This window comes from Anabrus simplex, chromosome 1, assembly GCF_040414725.1.
Source record: "Anabrus simplex isolate iqAnaSimp1 chromosome 1, ASM4041472v1, whole genome shotgun sequence".
Classification (NCBI taxonomy): domain Eukaryota; kingdom Metazoa; phylum Arthropoda; class Insecta; order Orthoptera; family Tettigoniidae; genus Anabrus; species Anabrus simplex.
In genome coordinates, this window is record NC_090265.1 from 187,173,595 (window position 1) to 187,197,452 (window position 23,858).

General features: G+C 38.7%; 1 protein-coding gene across 4 annotated transcripts in view; it reads left to right on the forward strand.

Annotated features, from left to right (window-relative positions):
- Positions 1–1,360: 1,360 nt before the first annotated feature.
- Positions 1,361–23,858, forward strand: part of LOC136885463 (prostaglandin reductase 1) — a 125,719-nt gene continuing 103,221 nt past the window's right edge. Inside the window, exon 1 of one of the 4 annotated variants that reach the window (XM_067158054.2) lies at positions 1,361–1,448. Coding sequence is in view for 1 of the 4 variants with exons in the window: in XM_067158027.2 (XP_067014128.2) it covers positions 4,256–4,271 (16 nt within the window). In the remaining 3 variants the exon portion in view is untranslated. Of the gene's footprint in view, positions 1,449–3,777; positions 3,803–4,154; positions 4,272–15,366; positions 15,497–23,858 lie in introns of those variants that run through there. The other 3 variants (XM_067158062.2, XM_067158027.2, XM_067158037.2) reach the window with 3 other exon arrangements.

Sequence of the window (23,858 nt, forward strand, 5' to 3'; positions counted from 1 at the left end):
TGTCTGGGAAGTAGGTGATCCTTTCAAACAAATAATTAAAGTAAGTTACTAATGAAGTGAAGAAATGAGGTCATGACGCTAAGCGATGAGTAAACCGACTGATGATGATGATGATGATGATGATGATGATGATGATGATGATGATGATGATGATAACTGTATAGATATGATGTACATAATTCCAACTGTCTCTGCCACCAATCAGCCTAGGGATCCCAAAAAAATATGGAATCAATGCTCCTTTCGGTCATTTTGGACATTATTTCTACACCCCTTCTGAACTCCCATGCTGAGGCTGAACTTGGACTTATATGGCATCTAAGATGTCACAGTTCATCTCAGCGACCCTGAAAACTTTGGATTTGACACTAATATCTGTCGTTTTCAATTATTTTTACATGTCATCCCCACCTCTACGGGGACAGGAATGTCTTAACCCTACAGTATTTTTCCAGATAGTAAGTCATATGTGTACATCCATAAACTCAGGAGGGGTGAAATGTAAAAAATAATTGAAAACAACCAATACTAGTGTCAAATTCATAGTAATCGGGTTCGTCGGGATGAACTGTGACACTCAGAATGCCATTTAATTAATAGTTCAGCCCCAGTCAGAGTGGAGGGTGAGAAGGGGTAAAAAGGAATGTCCAAAATGACCAAGATTATGGAAGTATGTGTATATATTTCAGTATATCTCTTAACTCAACTTGGTACTTATGACTCACTATCGGCAAAAAAATTCTGTAGGGGTAATAAATCCCTAGCATCCCTTGGGTCGGGGATGAGGAGGGGTCAACATGTAAGAATAATCAAAAACGAACAATTAAGACACCTGTAGCAGCCCTATGAGTGGAGGTGGAAAGGGGATGAAATATAAAAATAATAGAATTCAACCCACATTAATGTAGAATCCATAGTTGCTGGGATTGCTGAGATCAGTAATGACACTCAGGATGTTGTTCCAAGTTCAGCCCCCAAAATGATTATTGATCATTGGAATGCATTACTGTAGCATTGAAGTTGGATACTTTTCAAAAGACTCCAACATGTTGTAACTCATCTTCATACAGGACATGGCCATTGAAGGAGTGGAAGGTAAATGTGGTATTGTAAGTATAATGTAAAGCTAGTAGTAATTCAATATACCACTCAATCTATTGTAAATTGTAGTGTTAATGTATTGAAAGTCCAGGGGGTTCAATTTCCAGCCAGGCCAAGAATTTTAACCATGTCTGGTTAATTTCTCTAGCTCAGGGGCTGAGCACTTGTGTTTGTCTTAATACACATCTTTCATTTACATACATCACTCTACATACCACCACAGAAACATGTAAAAGTGAATACATCCCTACACATAGGGTTGGTGTTATCCAGCGAAGAAACTGAGACAAATCCGCACAAAGCATCAGATAATTGGGGAAAGGCCAGGAAGAAGAAGAAGTGTTAAGGTATGGAAATATTTTCATTGACGAATTCACAGTTGACTATATTAATTTTATTTGTAAGTAATTTTTAATTTCTATTGATTTTTTTGTTTGAATGTATTTTTGATTCATTTTTCTTATGTTATCATGTAATTCTTTGTATTTTTTATTTTGTTTAACTTTTTGTTTTTTATATAATTCTTTGTGCTAACTGGAGGGTACCACATTATATTTAAGAGCCATTGCTGTACTACTGTAAATAGATATTCAATGTATTTTTTAATAATTAACAAAATAAATAAATAAATAACAAAGTCATTCTAGCCCATACTAGAAGGGAATCTGCCACCTGGATGACAGCCCTAAATGCAAATTAGTGATGATTGTTTGGTATATGTAGAGCTTTCAGCCCAAAGGCTGGTTGAATCCTCAAAAACTTCAAAATCAGCTGCCATGAATAGTCTAGACATCATTGAAGAGGCATACTTGGGAAATGAGGATTGAGGTAGTTTCCCTTTGCTTTTGTCTCTGCACCAGAAGTCGCTGTTACACATCAGGCTGCCAAGCTCACCACAATGGGCACATCAACCAACCCTATGGGAGACATTTTCTCACCATTGTTATCAGGGACTGGCTGTATAAAGAATGGCATTACTCACACTGCTCATACCTCAGTCACTTACATTTTTAAAATTTGTTTTTACAACTTGCTTTACATCGCACTGACACAGATACGTCTTATGGTGACAATGGGATAGGAAAGGCCTAGGAGTGGCAAGGAAGCTGCCGTGGCATTAATTAATTTGCCTGGAGTGAAAATGGGAAACTACAGAAAACCATCTTCAGAGCTGCCGACAATGGGACTCGAACCTACTATCTCCCGGATGCAAGCTCACAGCTGCGTGCCCCTAACCACATGGCCAACTCGCCTGGTACTTACATATTATAGCCAAGGACAGTCTTGCCTAAGCCACGGACGAGTGAGGTCGCATTGAGTGGAGGGTCCCGGGAGTGGGAGATGTGGGTGAAAGTGCCGAGAGCTGGAAGGTTGTGGAGAAGTGTGCCGACAATGATTAGTGTAGAGCAGTACAGGGCGACGGTAGGAAGATGGCAGGGAAGAATGAAGAAAGAAGAAATGAAATTAGGAGGGTGTAAAATGGATTCGGAGAGAAAAGGTGAACTATTGCTATCAGCGGCGGTGATTATAATTTTGCTATGCATTGGGTGGGGGGGTCGAGCTGAACCCAGGCCCGACCTCTAGTAGAAATGAGGAAAGGGAAAATATGGACGCATTCAAAAGAGGTGGTGGAAGAAGTTGGCCCTTTTGAGCAAATTAAAAATATGGTTAAAGAACAAACCAGGGAGTTTGGAAAAATGGAGGTATGGTTAAGAGAAAAAAAGGAAGATATAACAGCACTAGTGAGACATAACTCCGAAGAAGTTGCAACATTAAGGGAAAAAATAGGACGATTAGAAGAGGAGAACTTGAAGCTGAAGGTTGAAGTGGAAGCCAATACTTTATATCGAAGAAAGAAGTGCTTATTTATATATGGTGTGCCTGAGGAGTTGAGAGAAGACAAAGTACTTACAACTTATAAAGTAGTGGACTTAATACAGGGGAAATTGAAACTTAACTGTAGTGAAGTAGATATAGACGATGTGCAGAGGGTGGGAAAAATTAGGGGCAACAGGCCTATCAAACTAGAACTGTTTTCTACGTTGATGGCTGATGCTGTGATAAGAAATGCGAGTAATGTGCAGAGAGAGAAAATATGGATCAGGAGAGACGTGGGATGGGAGGCGATTAGGAACGAGAAAATACTCAGAAAACACAAGATTCGTGCAATAAATCAAGGGTTGAGAGCGACTATTAAAGGGCAAGAACTAGTGGTAGCAGGTAGAAATTGGAAGAGAATCTGATCTGTAAATAGACTGATTGACTTAGACAGGAGGATAAAAGAAGACGAAGAAAAAATGAGTAGTGCAACGAAAGGTGGGGAAGTGAGGCGAGATATCAGTAACAGTGTGCAGTGTGAAGAGGGTCAGGGAGAGTGCCAAGTGAAAATGTGATCATAAACAGTGAAGAAGTCCAGGGAGAGGTGCCAAGTGAAACTGTGTCGAGTACTTAGTTAAGTATGTGGAGTTGGGTAATGATTTGGGATTGCATGAAGGCAAGGTCTTTCTGTTTGTGTTAGAGTTGGTTGGAATGCAAGTGCTGAAATGCTGAGTGTTGTTGTTTGGAGTATTGATTAGGTGTGCTAGTGCTGAAATGCTGAGTGTTGTTGTTTGGAGTATTGATTAGGTGTAGGTCAGGAACAATAATGTGACGCAAGTGCAGTGCGCAATAAGGACACTTGATGAGTATGTTTGAACATTGAGTAAGTGACTGCTACAGCTAATGACTGCTAGGAATAATGCTATCATATATATATTATTATTATTTTCTTTATCATTATTTCTCTCTTGATTCTGGGGTTTTAATTCAACGGAATGAGGGGCATGGCACGAGGTTCTGAGGATGACTGCTGTGGTGACTCTATTTTGGGGGTTGTACGTTTCCGGAGTATCCAACGAACCTCATGGCATGCCCAGGGGATACGGTAATTTCTTTCCTTACCCTTTTTTGTGATAGGAATTGTCTATTATTATTATTATTATTGAGATTTGATTATTCTATTTATTGTTGTGAACGTGGTGGCTTACGATTAGGAGTGGAATGGTGAGAGGGAAAGCATTGTAATCTGGTTGGATCTTGGGGCCTTCAGGAGGTCTCCACGGGAAGGGCCGGTCGAGTCATCATTGGGTTGGCGGCCTTCTTCTCACCAGGGGTGATGACTCGGCCGGACGGTAGGTTATTATGTGGTGTTTGTTCTGTTTGTGTTTGTTTATATGGTGGAGTGTGGTGGCTTAGGTTGGATTATTTTATTGTGAACATGTATTTGGGGCTGAACGCCTGTTATGTTCATGAATAAATGAATGAATTATAGCCAAGGATGAGACTGAGACAGGTCAATAAAAGTCCCAAATTTGATCTAGCCCATACCAGAAGATAGTGCGTTGTGAATATGTATTAATACTGTAATTACTAAAACTAACAAGTCTTTGGATGTTGTGAAGAGAATGCATAAATGTAATTGTTCCTAGGTAAAAGGCATTGGGATATTTATCGCTCATGAGGCCAACCCTAGAACATTGAGTACCCATTTGGGACCTGTATGAAACAGGGCTCATCAATGAAAGAGAGATGGTACAGCCAAAAACTTATACTACTCGTATATCTCACCAGAGATGGATCAGAGCTTTATAACTATTACTGAAACTAAATACTTATTACTTAACCCTCTACCCACCAATGTCTGATTGATCAGACATTTGGAGTTCAGTCCAAAAATACAAACATTTGATTGATCAGACATTCTGGAAAAATATTTTACAAGTTATTTATTTGTTTTAATAGTTCATAGTACATCTTTTGAGCTGGTATTGAAATAAATATGACTAACCCTTGCTGGCAAGATGTAGTGTTTACAGTGCGCTATGTCTTCTGGTATGGGCTAGAGCAATTTGTTACTTTCATTGACCTGTCTCAGTCTCATCCTTGGCTTTGACGATATGAAAGTGACAGAGGTATGAGCACTGCTAGTAATACCATTCCTTATGCAGCCAGTGCCTGTTATGATTGGTGTGAAAATATCGCCCATAGGGTCGGTTGGTGTATGCATTTCAGTGGGCTTGGCAGACTGATATGCAATAGCAACTCCTGGCTCAGCGAGGAAAGCAACGGGAAACTACCTCACTCCTCATTTCCCTAGTATGCCTCTTCAGTGACACTTAGGCTGTCTATGATAGCCTTTGGTGGAACTGTAGAGGATCAGACCAGCCTTTGGGTTGAATACCCAACATACACATATATGTACAACAAGTTATAAACTTGGTGATACTGATGAACTTGTAGCAGTGAATGTTAGCTGATGCTAAGGCACATCCTAAAAATGTGTAAATAATAGTAAATAGTTCCTTAAATTATATGTTTTCATGCAAAAAGTGAATTTTGGTATGTTCACTCTGTGTGAAGTAGTGAAATAGACATTAGTCATCAGTTTTACTGAAAACTACCTGGGAACTGCAGCCATTTTCATATAATGTAAGCATTAGCACATTTTCACATTAATGTAGTAAACCAAAAAATATATATATTGTTACATTTTTTATAGAAAGATGTTGGAAACATCACCTCTATAAAATAATGCAGTTTTATCTTCAATATTTTTATCTTAACAGTTTTTGATCTTGAAATAATTTTCTTTTGAAGTAAACATTTATTTGAATCATCATGTTATTTAAAATACAATTTATAAAATAAAGGTGTTATTAATATACAGTAATAAAATGCCCCGAACTTTACCTTAAAAATAAAACAAAAACCATATAATTTACATAAATAATACAGAAGTTATTACATATTATTTACTACCTAAAGATGCAGATTAGACCTTGGTGGTATAGGGGATGGCTGCTGTGTATGACGCTGGCAGTAAAAGGGGTTAAGACATAAGATTAGAAACAGACACAAACCAAATCTCTTGCTCTCTAAACATATACATCAACTGATTACACTTGGATGATCAGCCATTAGAAAGCATAATGAATGTTGAAAGTTAATTAGCTGCATGTGGAGTGCTTTTTAGAACAAAGACTGAAATAACATTTTTCTGCACGGAAAGTTGATATCTATAGCTAGGATATTATTCATATATATACATCCAAACACTTCATTTTACAAACCAACAGTATCAATTTGCAGTTTCTTCAAAATAAAATGTGTACAGTCATTTTCAATTTTGTCATGGGAATTTCTTTTATAGCAACTTTCACCCTTCATTTATCATGTCTTTCAATGACAGCTTTGAAGAAAAAATAATAATCCAGTAGATTTCCAGCTATCCATCTTGTGGCTATCCTGCCTAGTTCCAAAAACAAAAATTATCAGTAATAAAATGAGGAATAATTTACTTTGCCAAGGGGGTGCAAGTGGGCATCTGCTACAATCCTCGTGTGCCATGAGTAAAACACAAGTTGCAACATGAGAAACGCAGATTGCCACTGCCCTGCTACCTGCTCTTCGTTTTGTCAGTTGTGTATAAGATGCCAACAATGTATGTTTGCCATTGTTCCCGGTTATATTCCTAAATTGCTTTTTGATGGACTTCATTGCTTTTTATTGAAGATTACAAAATGGGTGATACACAAAAAGAGGGACTGCTTATTTATCATATCAGAAGCACTAATATATATGTATATATACTCCTGTGCAACCAAAAGGCAAATATATAACAACATAATAATCATAATATAAAAGGAAAAAAAGTCCCAATGTGATAGATCTGGACTGTATAAGTGACATCCTGTTGAGCACGAAAATGGAAACTATCCATTATAAAGTGACTGGATTCTGGGGTAACGGCAAAAACTATTGTTTCAGAGTTAGGAGATGGGAAAAATACAGTTGGTGACTGGAAGAAGAATTGCTAGTGGCTTTACGTCGCACTGTCACAGATAGGTCTTATGGCGATGATGGGATAGGAAAGGCCTAGGAGTTTGAAGGAAGCAGCCGTGGCCTTAATTAAGGTACAGCCCCAGCATTTGCCTGGTGTGAAAATGGGAAACCATGGAAAACCATCTTCAGGGCTGCCGACAGTGGGATTCAAACCCACTATCTCCCAAATGCAAGCTCACAGCCACACGCCTCTAACCGCACAACCAACTTGCCCGGTAAAGAAGAATTGAGCAGAAATTGAAAAGTGGTGTGCTACCCAAGGTAATGGAAGTGAAATGAAAGTAGAAAAAACTATGCTGAAAGGTAACCAAAAGAAGTTGAGGAAAATGAATTTTGTGGCATGAATACTTAAAGAGGGAAAGGCTTGCCTATTACTGGGCCAATATTGCAGGTAAAAGGATTGCAATTTAAGTAACAAAATAGTAGAAGGAGAATTCACAATTTACTTCAAGTGATGCATGATTAGATCACTGGAAAAATAAACATACTGTCACTTGCAGAGGTATGGAAAACATATTTATAGGATAACAAACCCAAAAAAATAAGAGAACTTCTGCTGATACTGTTAGATTCCATAGCAGTGTGCACAGTAAGGACACTATTGGGTGAACACTAAATGTCACTTCTAATAATATCTGATATTTTCTGGTACAATCTGTTGTTATATGTTTCCTTTTTCAGGTACCTTCTAAATGTATTTAATCATAAATTAGTTTTGATAGGCTGAATAACCTAACAGTTATAGGTAAGAAACGATTCAGTATTCACAAGATTACCATAAGTGGGAAGGCTTTCTCTGCTGATAAAGAGGCTGTATCTTTCTTCATTGCTTTTTAAGTTGTCCAAAGACTGATTTTTTAAGCTTATTGTAAAGAAGGGAATTTCTGGGGAGTATGGTAGTTGTACAACGGTGACAAAACCAGTTTAAATAGAAAGGTGTTCCCTACAAAAATGCTTGCATCTTAAAAAGAAGCCACTGCACCAGGACACAAGGAAGGTAAGGAATGAGTGAATCAACCTCTTGGCTTTCAGTAATGCAACTGAAAACCACAAGCTTAGGCTGACTCTAATAAGAAAATCAAAGAAATCTAGAGGTTTTAAAAAACTAAAAAATCAGGCATCACTACCCTTATATTACACACATCAAAAAAAAAAAAAAAAAAAGAAAGCAAGGATGAATTCAGAAATCTACCAAGGCATCCTTGAGATGCTAAAGAAACAGTATTGCCAGCATCTTGCCAGTTCATTGATATCAGCTATTGATAATAATGAAGACCAATCTCCATTGGTTGTGGCATCATACACGACCATTAACCCAGCTGAAGGGAGATAGGGTCACCTTCCCTATCCTTCACTTGAGTAATTCTTGTCTGGCGCATCTACGTTGCGGGGGTGGGTATCCTCTACATCAGTAGGCCGGTATAAAAGAGAGCTAAGTTCAGGCAGGGACCCAGTCTCACGGGGTATAACGTAGAACCCATGCCCAGGGTTACGGGTGAAGACCTTAACAGCATCTTAGGCAGAAAAGGAGACCTTCAGAATGGCCAAGATGGTGGATGAGACAACCCATCCTCTCTGGGGAAAATTAGAAGAGGAAACCACTGCCTTGTGGAGAAGAGGGATCTTCAAAGGCCAAGGGAGTAAACCCCGAAAGAAAATCCTCAGATGCGTTAGACTTAGCAGGTCAGCAGATGAGTAAATTTGTACTTACTTTCAACTATAATACAAGCCTCAGATGGAAATGGAATTGACAAGTCTCTGGCTACAGTTTCACAGTATGATGGTAATGCTGATGTTCGTGCAAGTGTTAGATCAGGGAACAAAACCCGACTTGGAACAATAAATATTTTAACAATGAATGGGAAGGAAAATGAATTGATTGACCTAACAGAGAGATGAAAACTTGGCATCCTGGGATAAGCAAGGTAAAATGGAAAGGGAAAGGAATGAAGAAATTAAGAAAGGGGTACGCCTTGTACTGGATGGGTAACAGTAAAGAGTAAAGAAATGGAGTGAGATTTATAGTGAATCAGAATGTTGAACCAATAGTTGAAGTTGAGTATGTACAAAGTAAATGAAAGAATACATGTAAGCAAGGAACTGCTGAAGATAGTACAGGTGTATGCTCCACAGACAGGATGTAGCATGGAAGAAAAATAAGATTTCCTCAATGAAATTGTTGGAGATGGGATCATGATAATGGAAGATCTGAATGCTCATGTGGGAACTGAGAGAATGGAATATGAGAACGTTTTGGGCCCACGTGGGTATGGCGATAGAGATGAAGATGGAGAGAAACTGTTAGACTTTTGTATCAGAAATAACCTGAAAATAAAGAACACATGGTTTATGAAGAGGAATAGCCATAAGATCAGCCGATATAGTTGGGATGGACAGTATGGAACACTCATCTATTTTATAATAACAGACCGAGAATGGGGAAGATACGGCATGAATACGAAGATAATCCCCAGTAAAAGCGTGGAAGGTGATCATAGATTATTAATTGAGGAATTAAAACAAGTAGAAATCCCTAAATTTGTACTGAAGAAGAAACCAAAGATCAGGATTTGGGAATTGGAGGAGGAGAATAAAAGAAAAGAATGGCATTCCAAGATTGGATAAAAAGGAAGTTGCCTAACATGGAAATATGAAGTGGAGAAGAAGAGTGGAACAATTTAAGACAGACATTTATGGAAGCAGCAGTTGAGGTATGCAGGAAAACAAAAGCAAAGGTTAAGGGAAAGGAGACACAGTGGTAGACAGACAAAATTAAAAAATAAATAAAAGAAAGGAACAAGGTGAAGAAAGAAATGGATAAGGAAAAGCAAAAAATGCATCAGAGGAATGAGAATAAGATAGACAAGTTACATGTGGAATACAAAGACTGAAACTACAAGTAAAGAGGCATATCAAGGAAGAAAAGTAGAAATGTTGGGGAGAGTTTACCGACAAAATTGAGCAAGATAGCTAAGGAAATCAGAAACTGTTACACAGAGTAATAAAATCTAAAAGAATAAATCAAGAAAATATCAAGGCATTAGAGAGAGAAGATGGATCCATAGTACATGACAAAAAGGGTCTTCAGAAGGTGATGGCACAGTATTTTGAAAAACTTAATAATAAGGATACTGCTCAGAGGAAGAACGAGATAAGAAAATGGAAATAATAGATGGAGGAAAATAAGAGAACCCGGTAACATGGTTGGAACTAGGAAGGGCAGTAAAAGCAATGACCAAATGTAAAGCAAGTGGAAAAGATTAATTCAATGCTGATATGACTGAGGCAACAGGAAGCATTGGACTACAGTGGCTATACCGAGCCCTCAATGCCATATGGAAGGATGAAAGGATACTTGAAGACTGGCAGCAAGGAAGCATTGTACCATTGTTCAAAAAGAAGGAAATAGGAAGAAATGTTAAAAGTTACAGAGGTATAACTCTATTATCAGCCATACCCAGATGACTGGAGTGGGACATTGATAATGATGATGATGATGAACCCTATTATCACATGGGCTAAAAAGAATGGAGAAAGTCATAGACAAAATACTGAGGGATATAGTAGAAACACAGTTAGAGGAAGAACAATATGGCTTTAGACCAAATAGATCAACAATAGACTTGATATTTACAGTGCGAACGATAATGGAAAAACATATGGAAAGGAACAAAGAAATCATCTTCCTATTTTTGGATATGGAAAAAGCTTATGATACGGTTAAGAGAAAATATGTATGGGAATGCCTACTGAAAAGGAATGTAAGAAAATAATTAATTAACAAGATAAAAATGTTGTATCATGAGAGTAAAAGCAGTGTACAAGTGGGGAGTGGTGAATCTGAAACATTTTGTACAAAAAAAAGTCTCAAGCAAAGTAGTGCACTGTCGCCATTATTGTTTATTATATTGATGGATGAAATCATAAAATGTGTAAAACAGAGTATCAGTAGTGATGAAGTGAATCCTTTGGTATTTGCAGATGATGTGCTGATTTGGAGAAAGGGAGAAAAATAAGTACAAAGGAGACTGGACATTTGGAATAAAAATCTGAAGGAGTTTGGAATGGTAATTTGTAAAAAGGAAAGCTGTAGTCATGCTCTGTGGAAAAGAGAAAAAGAGAAGCCAAGTGAACATTAGTGGAGATCGGTTAGAGAATGTAGAACAGTTTACATACCTGGGTAGCATTATTAATGGAAGTAATGAAATAAACCCTGAAATTAATAACAGACTAAGTAAAGGTACAACATTTCATCATCAAGTCAGAGAGCTTCTATGGGATGACAAAGTACCCAAGAGAACAAAATTATCATTATATAAACAGCATTTCATACCAATTGTAACATACAGACTAGAAACACTGGTAACTAATAAGAGACAAGATAGTAAGACCCAAGCAGTAGAAATGAAATTTTTAAGAACATCGGTTAAAATGACAAGAAGAAGTAGAATTAAAAATATTAAAACCAGAGAAGAGCAAAATATAGAACTGTTAGAACAGGAGAACAGAAAGCAAGACTGAGATGGTTCAGGCATGTAAAAAAATGGGAAAGGAACGGGTAGCAAGAAGGGAATTGGAAAGAGAAGTTAAGGGAAAGAGACCAGTTGGAAGACCAAGAAGAAGGTGGATGGAGCAAATTTGGAAGGACATTAGAGAAGCTGGATTGGATGTGGCGGAGGTAATGGAGCAGGAAAAGTGGAAGGACGGAAAGGAGTGGAAGAGGCTTGTTAACTAAACCCCGGGTGACTGAAGTGAGACATTGATGATGATGATGATGATGATGATGATGATGATGATGATGATGATGATGATGATGATGTATCTGAAAAAAATAAAGTGCTAAATATCATAAGGTGGAAGGTCAAAGTATGGGGAGAGATTCCAAACATATCACTTGTAAGGTCTTGTAAAATTCTTTTGGAGCATGAAGATGGACATTTCAACCTAGAACCCATGTGTGAAACTGAAGTGGAAGTTCAAAACGATAAACTGTGGAGCATTATCTGATACTGTAATCATTGAGAGGGGAGTTCTTCAAGGCAGTATTATTGAACCTTTATGTTTTCTTATATAAATGATATGAGTAAAGAAGTGGAATCAGAGATTATGCTTTTTACAAATGATGTTATAATGTATAAAGTAATAAATAAGTTACAGGATTGTAAGCAACAGCAAAAAGACCTCAACAATGCTGTGAGATGGACAGCAAGCAATGGTATGATGGTAAATGGTGTGAAAGTCAGATAGTGAGTTTTACCAAGTGGAAAAACCCTGTCAGTTTTAATTACTGCATTGCTGGGATGAAAATACCTTGTGGGGATCACTGGAAGAATCTGTAAGATCTTTTTTTTTTTTTTTGCTAGGGGCTTTACGTCGCACCGACACAGATAGGTCTTATGGCGACGATGGGATAGGAAAGGCCTAGGAGTTGGAAGGAAGCGGCCGTGGCCTTAATTAAGGTACAGCCCCAGCATTTGCCTGGTGTGAAAATGGGAAACCACGGAAAACCATTTTCAGGGCTGCTGATAGTGGGATTCGAACCTACTATCTCCCGGATGCAAGCTCACAGCCGCGCGCCTCTACACGCACGGCCAACTCGCCCGGTGTAAGATCTTCATTGGGATTATCAAGTAAACAGGATTTTAAGTAAAGGTTACATATTTTCCATGGTTATGAAGGTATTTAGGGGTTGTAGTAAGGATCTAAAGGAGATTGCATACAAGTCTCTGGTAGGACAACAATTAGAGTACCGGTATGGTTCCCATGTACATGGGTGGCCCTCGCCAGAATTACTTGATTCAAGGACTGAAAAAATCCAAAGGAAAGCAGCAAGATTTGTTCTGGGTGACTTCTGACAAAAGAGTAATATTCCAAAAATGTTGCAAAGTTTGGGCAGGGAAGACTTGGGAGAAAGGAGACTAGCTGCTCAACTGAGTGGTATGTTCCTAGCTGTCAGTGCAAACATGGCATGGAATGACATTAGTAGGTGAATAAATATGAGTGGTGTTTTTAAAAGTGGGAAAGATCTCAGTATAAAGATAAACTGGAATTCAAGAGGATGAACTGGGGCAAATATTAATTTATAGGAAGAGGAGTTAAGGACTGGACTAAGTAACCAAGGAAGATGTTTCATAAATTTTCAACATCTTTGAAATTGTTTACAAACATACTAGATAAACAAATTACAGGGAATCTACCAATTGGGCAAGTGCCCTAAATGCAGATCAGTGGTGATTGATTGGATTTGATTCGATGTATTTATTTATTTATTTATTTATTTATTTATTTATTTATTTATTTATTTATTTATTTATTTATTTATTTATTTATTTATTTGTTTGTTTGTTTGTTTGTTTGTTTGTTTGTTTGTTTGTTTGTTTGTTTATTTATTTATTTATTTATTTATTTATTTATTTATTTATTTATTTATTTATTTATTTATTTATTTATTTATTTATTTATTTATTTATTTATTTATTTATTTATTTATTTATTTATTTATTTATTTATTTATTTATTTTTATTTTTTTAAAGAAGAGACCTACAAGAGGGATAATACTTGGAGGGAAACAGTTTAGGAAGGTAGAGAGTTTCAAGTACCTGGGAAGTTTCATACAGAAAAGTGGAAGAAATGATAAGGAAATAATCATATGTGGAAGACAAGCAGGACCATTCCTGAAAAGTGTCAGAAGCCTGGTTTGGAGCAAGGATGTCCCTCAGAAAAGCAAAAGAGTAATATACAGGACATATTATGTACCATACCTATTTTGATGTATGGTATGCAGCAGAAACTTAGGTAATCAGAGAGCTGTAAGTAGGATACAGGCAAGTGACATGAAATTTCTGAGAAAGAGGATAGGAGTGACAAGAATGGATAAGATGAGAAATTAAAAGGTTAGAGATATAGTAAAAGAAGAGCCACTACAGAACAGGATAGAGGCATCTAGACTTAGATGGTATGGACACATGAAGAGAATGACAGAGGAAAGGATACTGGTACCCAGGAGGATGCACGAAATGGAGATAACAGGAAAACAACCAAGAGGAAGACCAAGGACAGGTGGATAAAAAGAGTGGAAGAGAGAACTGAGCAAGAGTGAAGTGGGAGAAGTGGTGGGAAGACAAGAGGAGATGGAGATGCTTATGTTCCAAGCAGACCTGGCCAACAGCTGGAAACTGCCTATGATGATGTATTTATACAATCACACAATTACCCCAAGAAGATATTTAACATGTAGGTGCTTACAGTGATCCCCATGAGTTACTGTAATCCCATCAACACAGTAATTAAAAGTGAGATGATTTCTCATGTGCAGTGTTCATGGTTTTATATTTCCTGCAATTAATTTAAACAGTATAAAATTTATCTTAAAATGTGTACAATATTTTTGTTTTTGGACTTCCTTTTTCTGTAATGAATGTTTAAAATGTATAGTATAGTACATAACAAATATTTATAAAGTACTCTCCTGGAATTAGAGGTCAGAAAATATGAATACCTGTCATGCCTTTTTGTTATCTGGTCTGCCCTTCTGCCACATTAGACAGGATAATCGAGAGGGTACTGTATATACCATAGGAATGTACCGTAATCAAGTTCTCACTATTACCTCAAATATCTAGCCAATGAGTACCATGTGTTAGAAGTACAGAAAATAAATTCTCATGCCAGGTGAAGGTTGTCGAATTCTAACAATGTTGGTACTTTCTGCCAGGGGAATGTACCGTAACAGAGACTGACTATCCTTAGGAGTGTTTGTGGGTAGGATTCTAATTACCAGTACCTACTGTCTGGTTACTCACCAAGACAGAATATAAAAGGAAAAGCTCAAGTAGGCTACATTCTAAATTCCTTTGTCCAATCAGTTGCACTGCATTTTCTACAATAATCTCCAATATGCCTTACTGAGAACTAGCTAAACCCATGAAAAGTTTGGGAGCTAGTGATCAAATATCAGCCATTTGCAGTAGGCTACTTCTATGAGTCATTCCTGAAACCACTTAAGAGATTCCTTGCTTTAAAGAAATATAATTTCCTGAGTAATCTAGTTAACATCATTAGACTACACTATCCAGCCAGACTAGATCAAAGCAATTAATTGCTGACTTACTGTGTATTATATTCTACTTCAGTATTGTTTTCAAACACTCTGCTCTGGTAGCAAACTAGAGAATAATATAAATCAATTAACTATAATATTGTGGCAATTGGTCTGCCTCTGTATAGACTATCCTGTAATGTAACAGCTGCTGTATTCAGTAAGCCAACAAAATTAAATAAATGGGTACAGTATCTTCAATGACCTCATTTGATATTAGGTGGTATATTCATCTGTACACAAGTGGTGACTTATTAGATAATCTTAGGTTAGATCTAATCTCCTTTGATCATGAGAAGCATAAGTTTTTGTATTTGAAACCTTGGCAGTTGGCACCTGTCTCAAGGCCACCACTTGAGAGCTGCTACTGTGGGAGGCCAGGTTGAATGCATTCAAACTTGTTACAGCAAAAAAAGGTATGAGTTTTAGGAACTTTCTGAGTTAATTTCTAAGGTAAAAGCTTTTGATTTGTGCCAATCATACTATATGATTTTCTAGAGAAAAAATAACTCATTAAAATAGCAAATGAGAGTTGCAGTTATAAGTGGCAGATGAATCTATTTTACTAAGATGTTGGGGCAGCCTCTCTTATAAGTTTTATAACATTATTTCTCAAAAGTGACATGGGCATGTCCTGTTTTCTTGAAAATTTTGTAACCGAATTTTGTTAAAGCATGAACCTAACCTAATTTGTGCATGCCTGTATGAAAGCACTAAAAAAATGAAGTTCTGTCAACACTTGTATGAGAATTCCAGTACCTAGCTAAGAAAAATATTGCTTCTCTGAAATAAGTTCAGAAATAGAATTCTAAAATAAAATAAAATTAGCCTCAGAACATTGTATAGGTTAGTCATGGTAATTGAAGTTGGGACTATCAAAAGCCATTGTTTGATGTTATTTATGAATTTAAATCATTGCATTAGGGAGGTACAGTAATAAAAAATGCGCTGTTTATCATTTAAAGTGCTCAACCTGAATTAAATAAAGGAAAATGAGGTAATTTCAGAGTATTTATGTAGAAAAATAAAGTAGAATTTCTAGTAGGCCTATATGTGGAGCTTTTGTGAAGCCCTTTTTACATTTTAATTTTAAAAAACACCAGTACGGTATCAGAAAGTTTTGTCAGAAGTGAATGTATTGTAAATTTTAAAATATTTGTGGACTACAGGTACTGGTAGAGAGAAGTTGTAGTAATACACCATAAACAGAATTGTATAACAGTAGGCCTACACAGTATTGTAAAAGATGTTTAAAGGCAAAAATGGTTTAGTAAATATTTAGGGAAGATGGAGATCAGGGAAGTGTTACATAGGAGGGGCAGGACAAGAGGAAGGGGACCAGCAGGAAAGGGAAACATACAGTAGAGGATAAGAAGAGGTAGATTGAACAGTGTAGTGAGGGGAGAAAAGGGAGGAGGAAGTGAATTCTGCAGGCGTCAGGGAAGTTAACCTTTGTCTAGTCGCGCAAAAATTATTACGTTACTAGTCGCGCATGGAGGTAACCTCCGGGGTTAAAAATGCATCCTTTGAGATGTTGTTTTGGCATGTTCGTTTGCAGTATTCTTTGGTATAATTAAAAGAAACCCTTTTAAGCACTAGTAGGTTATTTTTACACAGTTTGTTTGATCTAAAAGCAGATTACTGTAGACCTTAACTATGTCAAATGATTTTATGATATTAAATTTGTGAGACTCGCCATTATCTACGACGATCACATCATATGAAATATGAAATAATATTTTTGTGAAATAAGTTTAGAAGAACAAAACAACAAGGTCATCGACCTCCAAAATTAAAAATTATGCCCTAAAGTATAAGATAATTTAATCGCATACCGGTACGGATTAAATGTCCAGGCGATGTCACTTGTCAAAACAATGATCCCACACTAACACACAGGATGCACGATCACGCCAAAATGCTGACAGGACAGGTCCAAATGAATAAGGAGAAAGGTATAGGGATGGGAAGACCCACAGTTCAACTGGGAAGTTCAGTACCGTGCAAAATGTAATCGGCCCGGAGGAAATCTCCGTGAGCGACTAACTAAAGGTTAAGGGAGACCGGGAGAGGAGGGGATCTAATGAGAAGGGTGGGGTTGAGGCTCTGGTCATGGGTGACTCAAATGTCAGACGTGTGTGGAGAAAAGGGAATCTGGGTAGAGTGTTATCTAGGAATTCGGTTAAGGCAGATATTGGAGAAAATAGAAGGGTTGGGGGTTGGCAGCACAGAAGAAGTTTAAGGAAGCAGAGATTGGTATCATTGCGATACTGTGTAGGAGAGATACTGACTGGAAGGTGACTGGGGATTTAAATGAGACTACGGAATGGGTACGTCGAAACTGGGAGGAAGATTTGTAGATCCTAATGGGTGGGTAGGAGATCGGGGTCTATGCTCAGATAGCCTTCACTTAAACCACAATGGTACATGTAAGTTAGGGGGTTGTCCAGCCCCGCGGTGTAGGGGGCAATACGCCTGCCTGTCAACCAGCGGCTCCGGGTTCAATTCCTGGCTGGGTCAGGGTTTTTTAATTGTAAATGATTAATATCCCTGGCCTGAGGACTGGATATTTGTGTTGTCCTTAATGTTCTTTTCCTCACATTCAACAATCTACACTTCCTCCATTCCAATTACACGCAGGTTCATATCACATGGTGCAAGTTGGGGCAAGAGATCTTTATAGGTCAACGCCCCAAACAAATAGCATTTTAAAAATAAAATAAAATGTTAGGGGGTTTGTTTAGAAGAGTTATAGGGAGGTACAGTCAGGGAAACAGGGTGGTCTAGGGAGTGGTGGCAGAGATGACAGTATAGAAAGCACTAAGTCAAGTAAGAATGACATAAAATGTTTGGTGTTAAACTGTAGACATAATGTAAAGAAAGGAATAGAATTCAGTAATTCGATAGATAGATAGATAGATAGATTAGATATATTTACCAGGTACTTTAATAGGAATTGAATTATGACTAAGAGGTGTTATTATGGATGCAGAAATGTTCTCATTGAACTGGACTGTTTATCGTAGAGAGAGGTTAGGAACAATAGGAGGGGGTGTATTCATACTGGTTGATATGAGTGAAAATGATGTTCAAAAAGTTCTGGTATGCTATGATAAACTTCCGTAGAACTTTTATCACCACATTCACCCCCTCCTCAGAACTGAACATAGTCCTGCATAGGGATGCAGCTGGTGCGACGTAGTGGTGTTTCTTCTTGAGTACAGTCTGGGGTTCAAAGTGGACTATCAGGAGTCACAGGGATATTGACCTGAGTTGCCGGGCTCCCTTCATTAGCTGGCCATACACGGACAGATTCTTTGGCAGGCCTCGCCTTTGGGGCCAGATCCGACAGACCGCCTGCCAGGCGTGACCTTCAGAGACCCGGCCCGCTGCTCGCCATCAACTGTGACACCAAGCCTGCCATGTTGTGCAACATAATCTGTCAACATTCCAGACCCTCTCGTTAATGGAATGATCCCTTTGTTCTCAGCAGGCCAAGCCTCATCCGCTGGCCTTTCAAACTAGTTTGAAATCCTTGCCGGTCGGGTCTGCCGTACTTAGAACTGTGCGATGGACATCGAAGCAGACGGTGTCCAGAGGGGAAAAAATGCTGTTGCGGCCGTTGGAATGTGCATTTTGCTATATGTTAAATCATGCAAACAAAAAAATCGATCGAAGTGGATGAAATCATGGATAGGACAGCGAGACAGCTTTAGTCACATGAGTCTGATACAACACCTGAGAGAAAATGAACCGGACGATTACAAGAATTACTTGCGAATGGACAACAGCGTTTATGATATGATGTTAGGTAAGCATGTACCGGGCGAGTTGGCCGTGCGGTCAGTTGCACGCGGCTGTGAGCTTGCATCCAGGAGATAGTGGGTTCGAATCCCATTGTCGACAGCCTTGAATATGGTTTTCCGTGGTTTCCCATTTTCTCACCAGGCAAATACTGGGGCTGTACCTTAATTAAGGCCACGACCACTTACTTCGAACTCATACGCCTTTGCTATCCTATCGTCGCCGTAAAACCTATCTGTGTCGGTGCGACGTAAAGCAGCTAGCAAAAAAAAAAAGTAAGCATGAATGGATTTTTCTCATTATTACGTTAAATGTTTCATCCTTCTCAGTCTTATCCTTGGCTTTGACAATATGAAAGTGACTGAGGTATGAGTGATGCTAGTAATACCATTCCTTATGCAGCCAGTCCCTGTTATGAATGATATGAAAATATCACGCATAGGGTCAGCTGGTGCGTGCATTTCAGTGGGTTTGGCAGACTGATATGCGAGCAACTTCTGGCTCGGCGAGGAAAGCAACGGGAAGCTATCTCACTCCTCATTTCCCTCGTACGCTTCTTCCAGTGATGCCTAGGCTATCTATGACAGCTGTTGGCATAACTGTGGAGGATCAGACCAGCCTTCGAACTGAATACCAAACATACACAACACATACATAATGGACTTGTTTACCGGGCGAGTTGGCCGTGAGGTTAGGGGCGCGCAGCCGTGAGCTTGCATCCGGGAGATAGTGGGTTTGAATCCCACTGTCGGCAGCCCTGAAAATGGTTTTCCGTGGTTTCCTATTTTCACACCAGGCAAATGCTATGGGCTGTGCCTTAATTAAGGCCACGGCCGCTTCCTTCCAACTCCTAGCCCTTCCCTATCCCATCGTCGTTATAAGACCTATCTGTGTCGGTGCGACGTAAGCCACTAGTAAAAAATGACTTGTTTTGCGTAGCTCTTACTGGAGAACAGTCTGGTTGAAAGCGTATTTACTGTGGATATTGTAGCTTCTAAGCTGAAGAAGGAGGAAAGGAGGATACTGAAGAACGCTTGATTGCGACACCTCATGTTTTAATTGTCAGAGACACAGCCGCTCTTTGTACTTTCAATAAATTTCCCTAGCAGTGCCTTTGCCCACTCCATGCTTTCCTTACAGGAGGCTTGATCTGTGAGGCGAGGTCTTTCCGTTGAGGTGCTGACAACAGATCTGGTCTGTAGCGGATAACGCCTCAAACTGACCTTGCTCACTAACGAGCAGCCCTAGCCTGTCGGTATGCGTCACAAAAGACCTCGCCTGTCAGAATTCCTTTCCGTGTATGGCCGGCTATTGGAATGCTCAGGATCCATGGTGGATTTACCAGGGTATGGTGCTGGTCCATCATTCATTGTGGGACTGTCTTCTCCTCTTTGTGCCAGGTGACTAGTAGATACCATAGACTCTTGGCATCAGGGTACCAGATTAGGGTACCATATAATCATGAATACCATCTAGGAGGGTAACTTCTTCAACCAGTGGATCAAATTTAGATTGACAATTGAAGCAACAGAGTAGTACAGCTCCTGGTTTCATATAGGAGGGGAGCAGCCATTGCTACTACATCATGGGTAGCCAAACATGCGCTCGTGAGGAGTAGCATTTGTGGCGGTGCAGAATAGAGACCGAATGGCGTTAAGTGCTTCTTGAAGTATGGATTCCCATTTGGTGATTGTTAAACCTTTATCTTTCAGGGCAAGTTGAATTGTTCTCCAGATTATCCCATTAAATTGTTCAATCTGGGCATTACCCTGTGGGTTGTAGTGTGTAGTGTGGCCATTCCAAATGAAGTGAAAAAATTTCTTGAATTCCTGAGACGTAATGATTAGCCTTGATCCATATGTATATAGGATGGGGCTCCAAATATGCTGAAAAGTTGAGGTAGGCTGGAGATGACATTTGAGGCACTCATGTTACGGCAAGCTAAGGCAAAGGGGAAACTAGAAAATTCATCAAATATGGTGAGAATGTAATGTTATGAGTCTTAGTAGGCAATGGTCCCTTGAATTTCAGATTTAAATATTCAAATGGGACTGTAGCCTTTATAAGAAAACCTTGATGTCTGAAGAACTGAGGCTTTACCTCAGCACAGGTCCTGCATGAAGATGTGATGCACCAGATATCTTCTATTGAGAAGGGAAGATTTTTAATCTGTATCCAATGACCCATTCTTGTGATCCTTGGTGAAAAAGATGAAGAGAGAGTAGCTTTTCATATTCTGTATTACGATTGATTACTGACTCTCAGGAGGATGTCAGCAGCTTGGTTATGGTTGCCTGATTGGTATACAATGTCACGTGAATAAGGGGATAATTCCAAACTCCAGCGCATTATCTTCTCGTTCTTCATTTTTTGGGAATGTTTTGAATCAAACATGAAAGTTATGGAGCGCTTGTCTGTGATGAGGTGAAAATGATGGCCCATGAAGATGTACCTCCATTTACGAATGGCTTCCACAGTAGCAGAGGCTTCCTTTTCGATCACTGAATGGTGGCACTCAGAACCTGAGAGTGTTCAAGAGAAAAATGCAACAGGCATTTATTTTGGGAGAGGGTAGCAACAATAGTAGAATTGGATGCAACAGTCTCGAATGTAAAAGGTGCGTTGTTATCTATGTTACCAGGTGCAGCATTTTCTATAGTAGATATCTTCAAAAGCTTTAAGAGCAGTGGCAGATAGAGGTAGTGAGGCCTGGCACAGAGGTTGACTTTTTGCTGCGAAGTTTGGCACGAAGAGCAAATAATGTGAGAACATGCCAAGAGTTGTGCTAGGAGAGTGGTGGTCACATGGAATAGGATAGTCTCTGAACGGTTTCAGTTGACCAGGATCAGGCCCAATAGTCTTGTTATTGATTGTATATCCCAAGAGTCTGATGCATTTTTGTGAGAAGTTGCTTTTCTCTGAGTTGATTGTTTGACGGCCACTTTAAGGAAGTTATTAAGGTTCACATTACGTTTATCTTGGGCTACTCCACATGCTGTGACATCATCTAGGTGAGTGTAGGTATTCTTAAGACCTTTAGCTTCAATGATCTCATCAATTAATCTCTGGAATGCTACTACTCCATTTGTCATATCGAAGGGTATGCTGGTGTTCTGGAACAATTTTCCACAAGCCTCAAAACCAGTAAAGAGGCGATCGTGCTCAGGGATGGGTACCTGATGGTAACCACTACGTAAATCAGTGGTACTGAAAACTTCATATCTTGCCTCCTGTGTAATTATACCATTGATCTGTGGCAAGGGATAGACATCCAAAAGGGTGAACTTATTAACAGTCCAAGAATAATTACCTATCATGCGACGTTTGTAATTAGTTGTCAATATGACATGTACCTATGCTCTCCACGGGGGAGTATTACTCTCGGTTACACCTTCCTTCAGTAGTTTTTCAATTTCAGCTGCAATTAATTTTGAATTACTATCAGAATAGCAATGAGATTTAACAACTATAGGTTTACAATCAGGCAGTAAGTTAGAAAAGAGTACAGCAGGCTTAACTTTGGCTGCCGCTAGCCCCCAAATAAGGAGAGGGGCTTTAGAACCTCTGAAGTCGAACTGGACAGAGGAGTGAATCTTCATTAGGTCACGACCGATTATCAGATCACAGCAGAGGTTAGGCAGGATCGACAATACTATTCTTGAATAACGATGTCCACACATTTTAATATCTACGGTACATTGACCAATGATTTTTGCTTTGTGAATAATAGAAGCAAGACTCACTTCTACTGAGGTAGGATGAATTTTACAATTCAGTTCTTGAGCAGTAGAGTCATCTATAAATCTCAGATCACTACCAGAGTTAAACATGCCTGAAATAGGATGTCCATTAGTTATCACATCAGTCTTAACCTTTGATATATGAGAAGATACGGAACACGACATGATCATTGACATTGGTGCAGTTTGTTTTGATTTGCTAGGTTTAACAGAGGTAGACCTACAAACTGTAGCCCAGTGTCCACGTTTTCCACAAGAATTGCAAATGGAGTCTTTGACAGGCCATCTACTCCTGGAATGCCTATGTAAACCACAAAATTTGCATATGTTTACATAGGCATTCCAGGAGTAGATGGCCTGTCAAAGACTCCATTTGCAATTCTTGTGGAAAACGTGGACACTGGGCTACAGTTGCCACTGCGGGATCAGGGGGAAGGACATTCTCCTCAACTGGAGAGTGATTGTATAATTTTCAACACATGTTATCTGTGTCACTAACAGCATTAATTAAGGGCGAAGCATTGTCATATAAATGGGAGTGCAATTGGGCCTGTTCTAAAAAAAAAGTGCCTGAGAGTAAGCATCCGAAAGTGTAAGCGTCGTGTTTTCTAACAAGCTTTGGTGAATGACAAAACTGACTAATCCTCTAATAAATCCCTCTCATATGTAATCATCACAATTAGTTTCAGCAGTCATGCCTTTAAATTGACAATCTCTACAGCAAATTCTTAGTGATTCTATAGTAGATACCAGTCGATTGATTTGTTAGGTTGTTGCCACCAAGTAAAGAGTTGATGTCTAGCGAATATTTTGTTACCAAGTTGACATATAATATCTTAAGCTAAATATTGCATCATTATATAAGAACGTCAGTGACTAATGTGTTCGTAGTCGACAGGAGAAATATTGTGTATTAGCATATGTAGCTTTTGCTCTTCTGTAACTTCTGGAAATTCTCTTAGGAAGTTTTGGGACCAATGATTCCAGCGAGTTGTGGCTGTCGGTGAATTCAGATCAAAGTCTAGTATAGTTGGTTTCAGATGGTGATCCATGAGATTTTGTTTAATAAATTGATATAAGTGAAAATGACTATTTGCCTTTAAGTAGGTTTTGTTAAACAAATCTCAGCATATAGTTATGAGACTCTCAGTTATGTAATTGATGAATTAGATTAACTAAGTGAAAGAGCATCACAGATATGTTCGAAGAGTTCTGGTATGCTACGAACAAAATT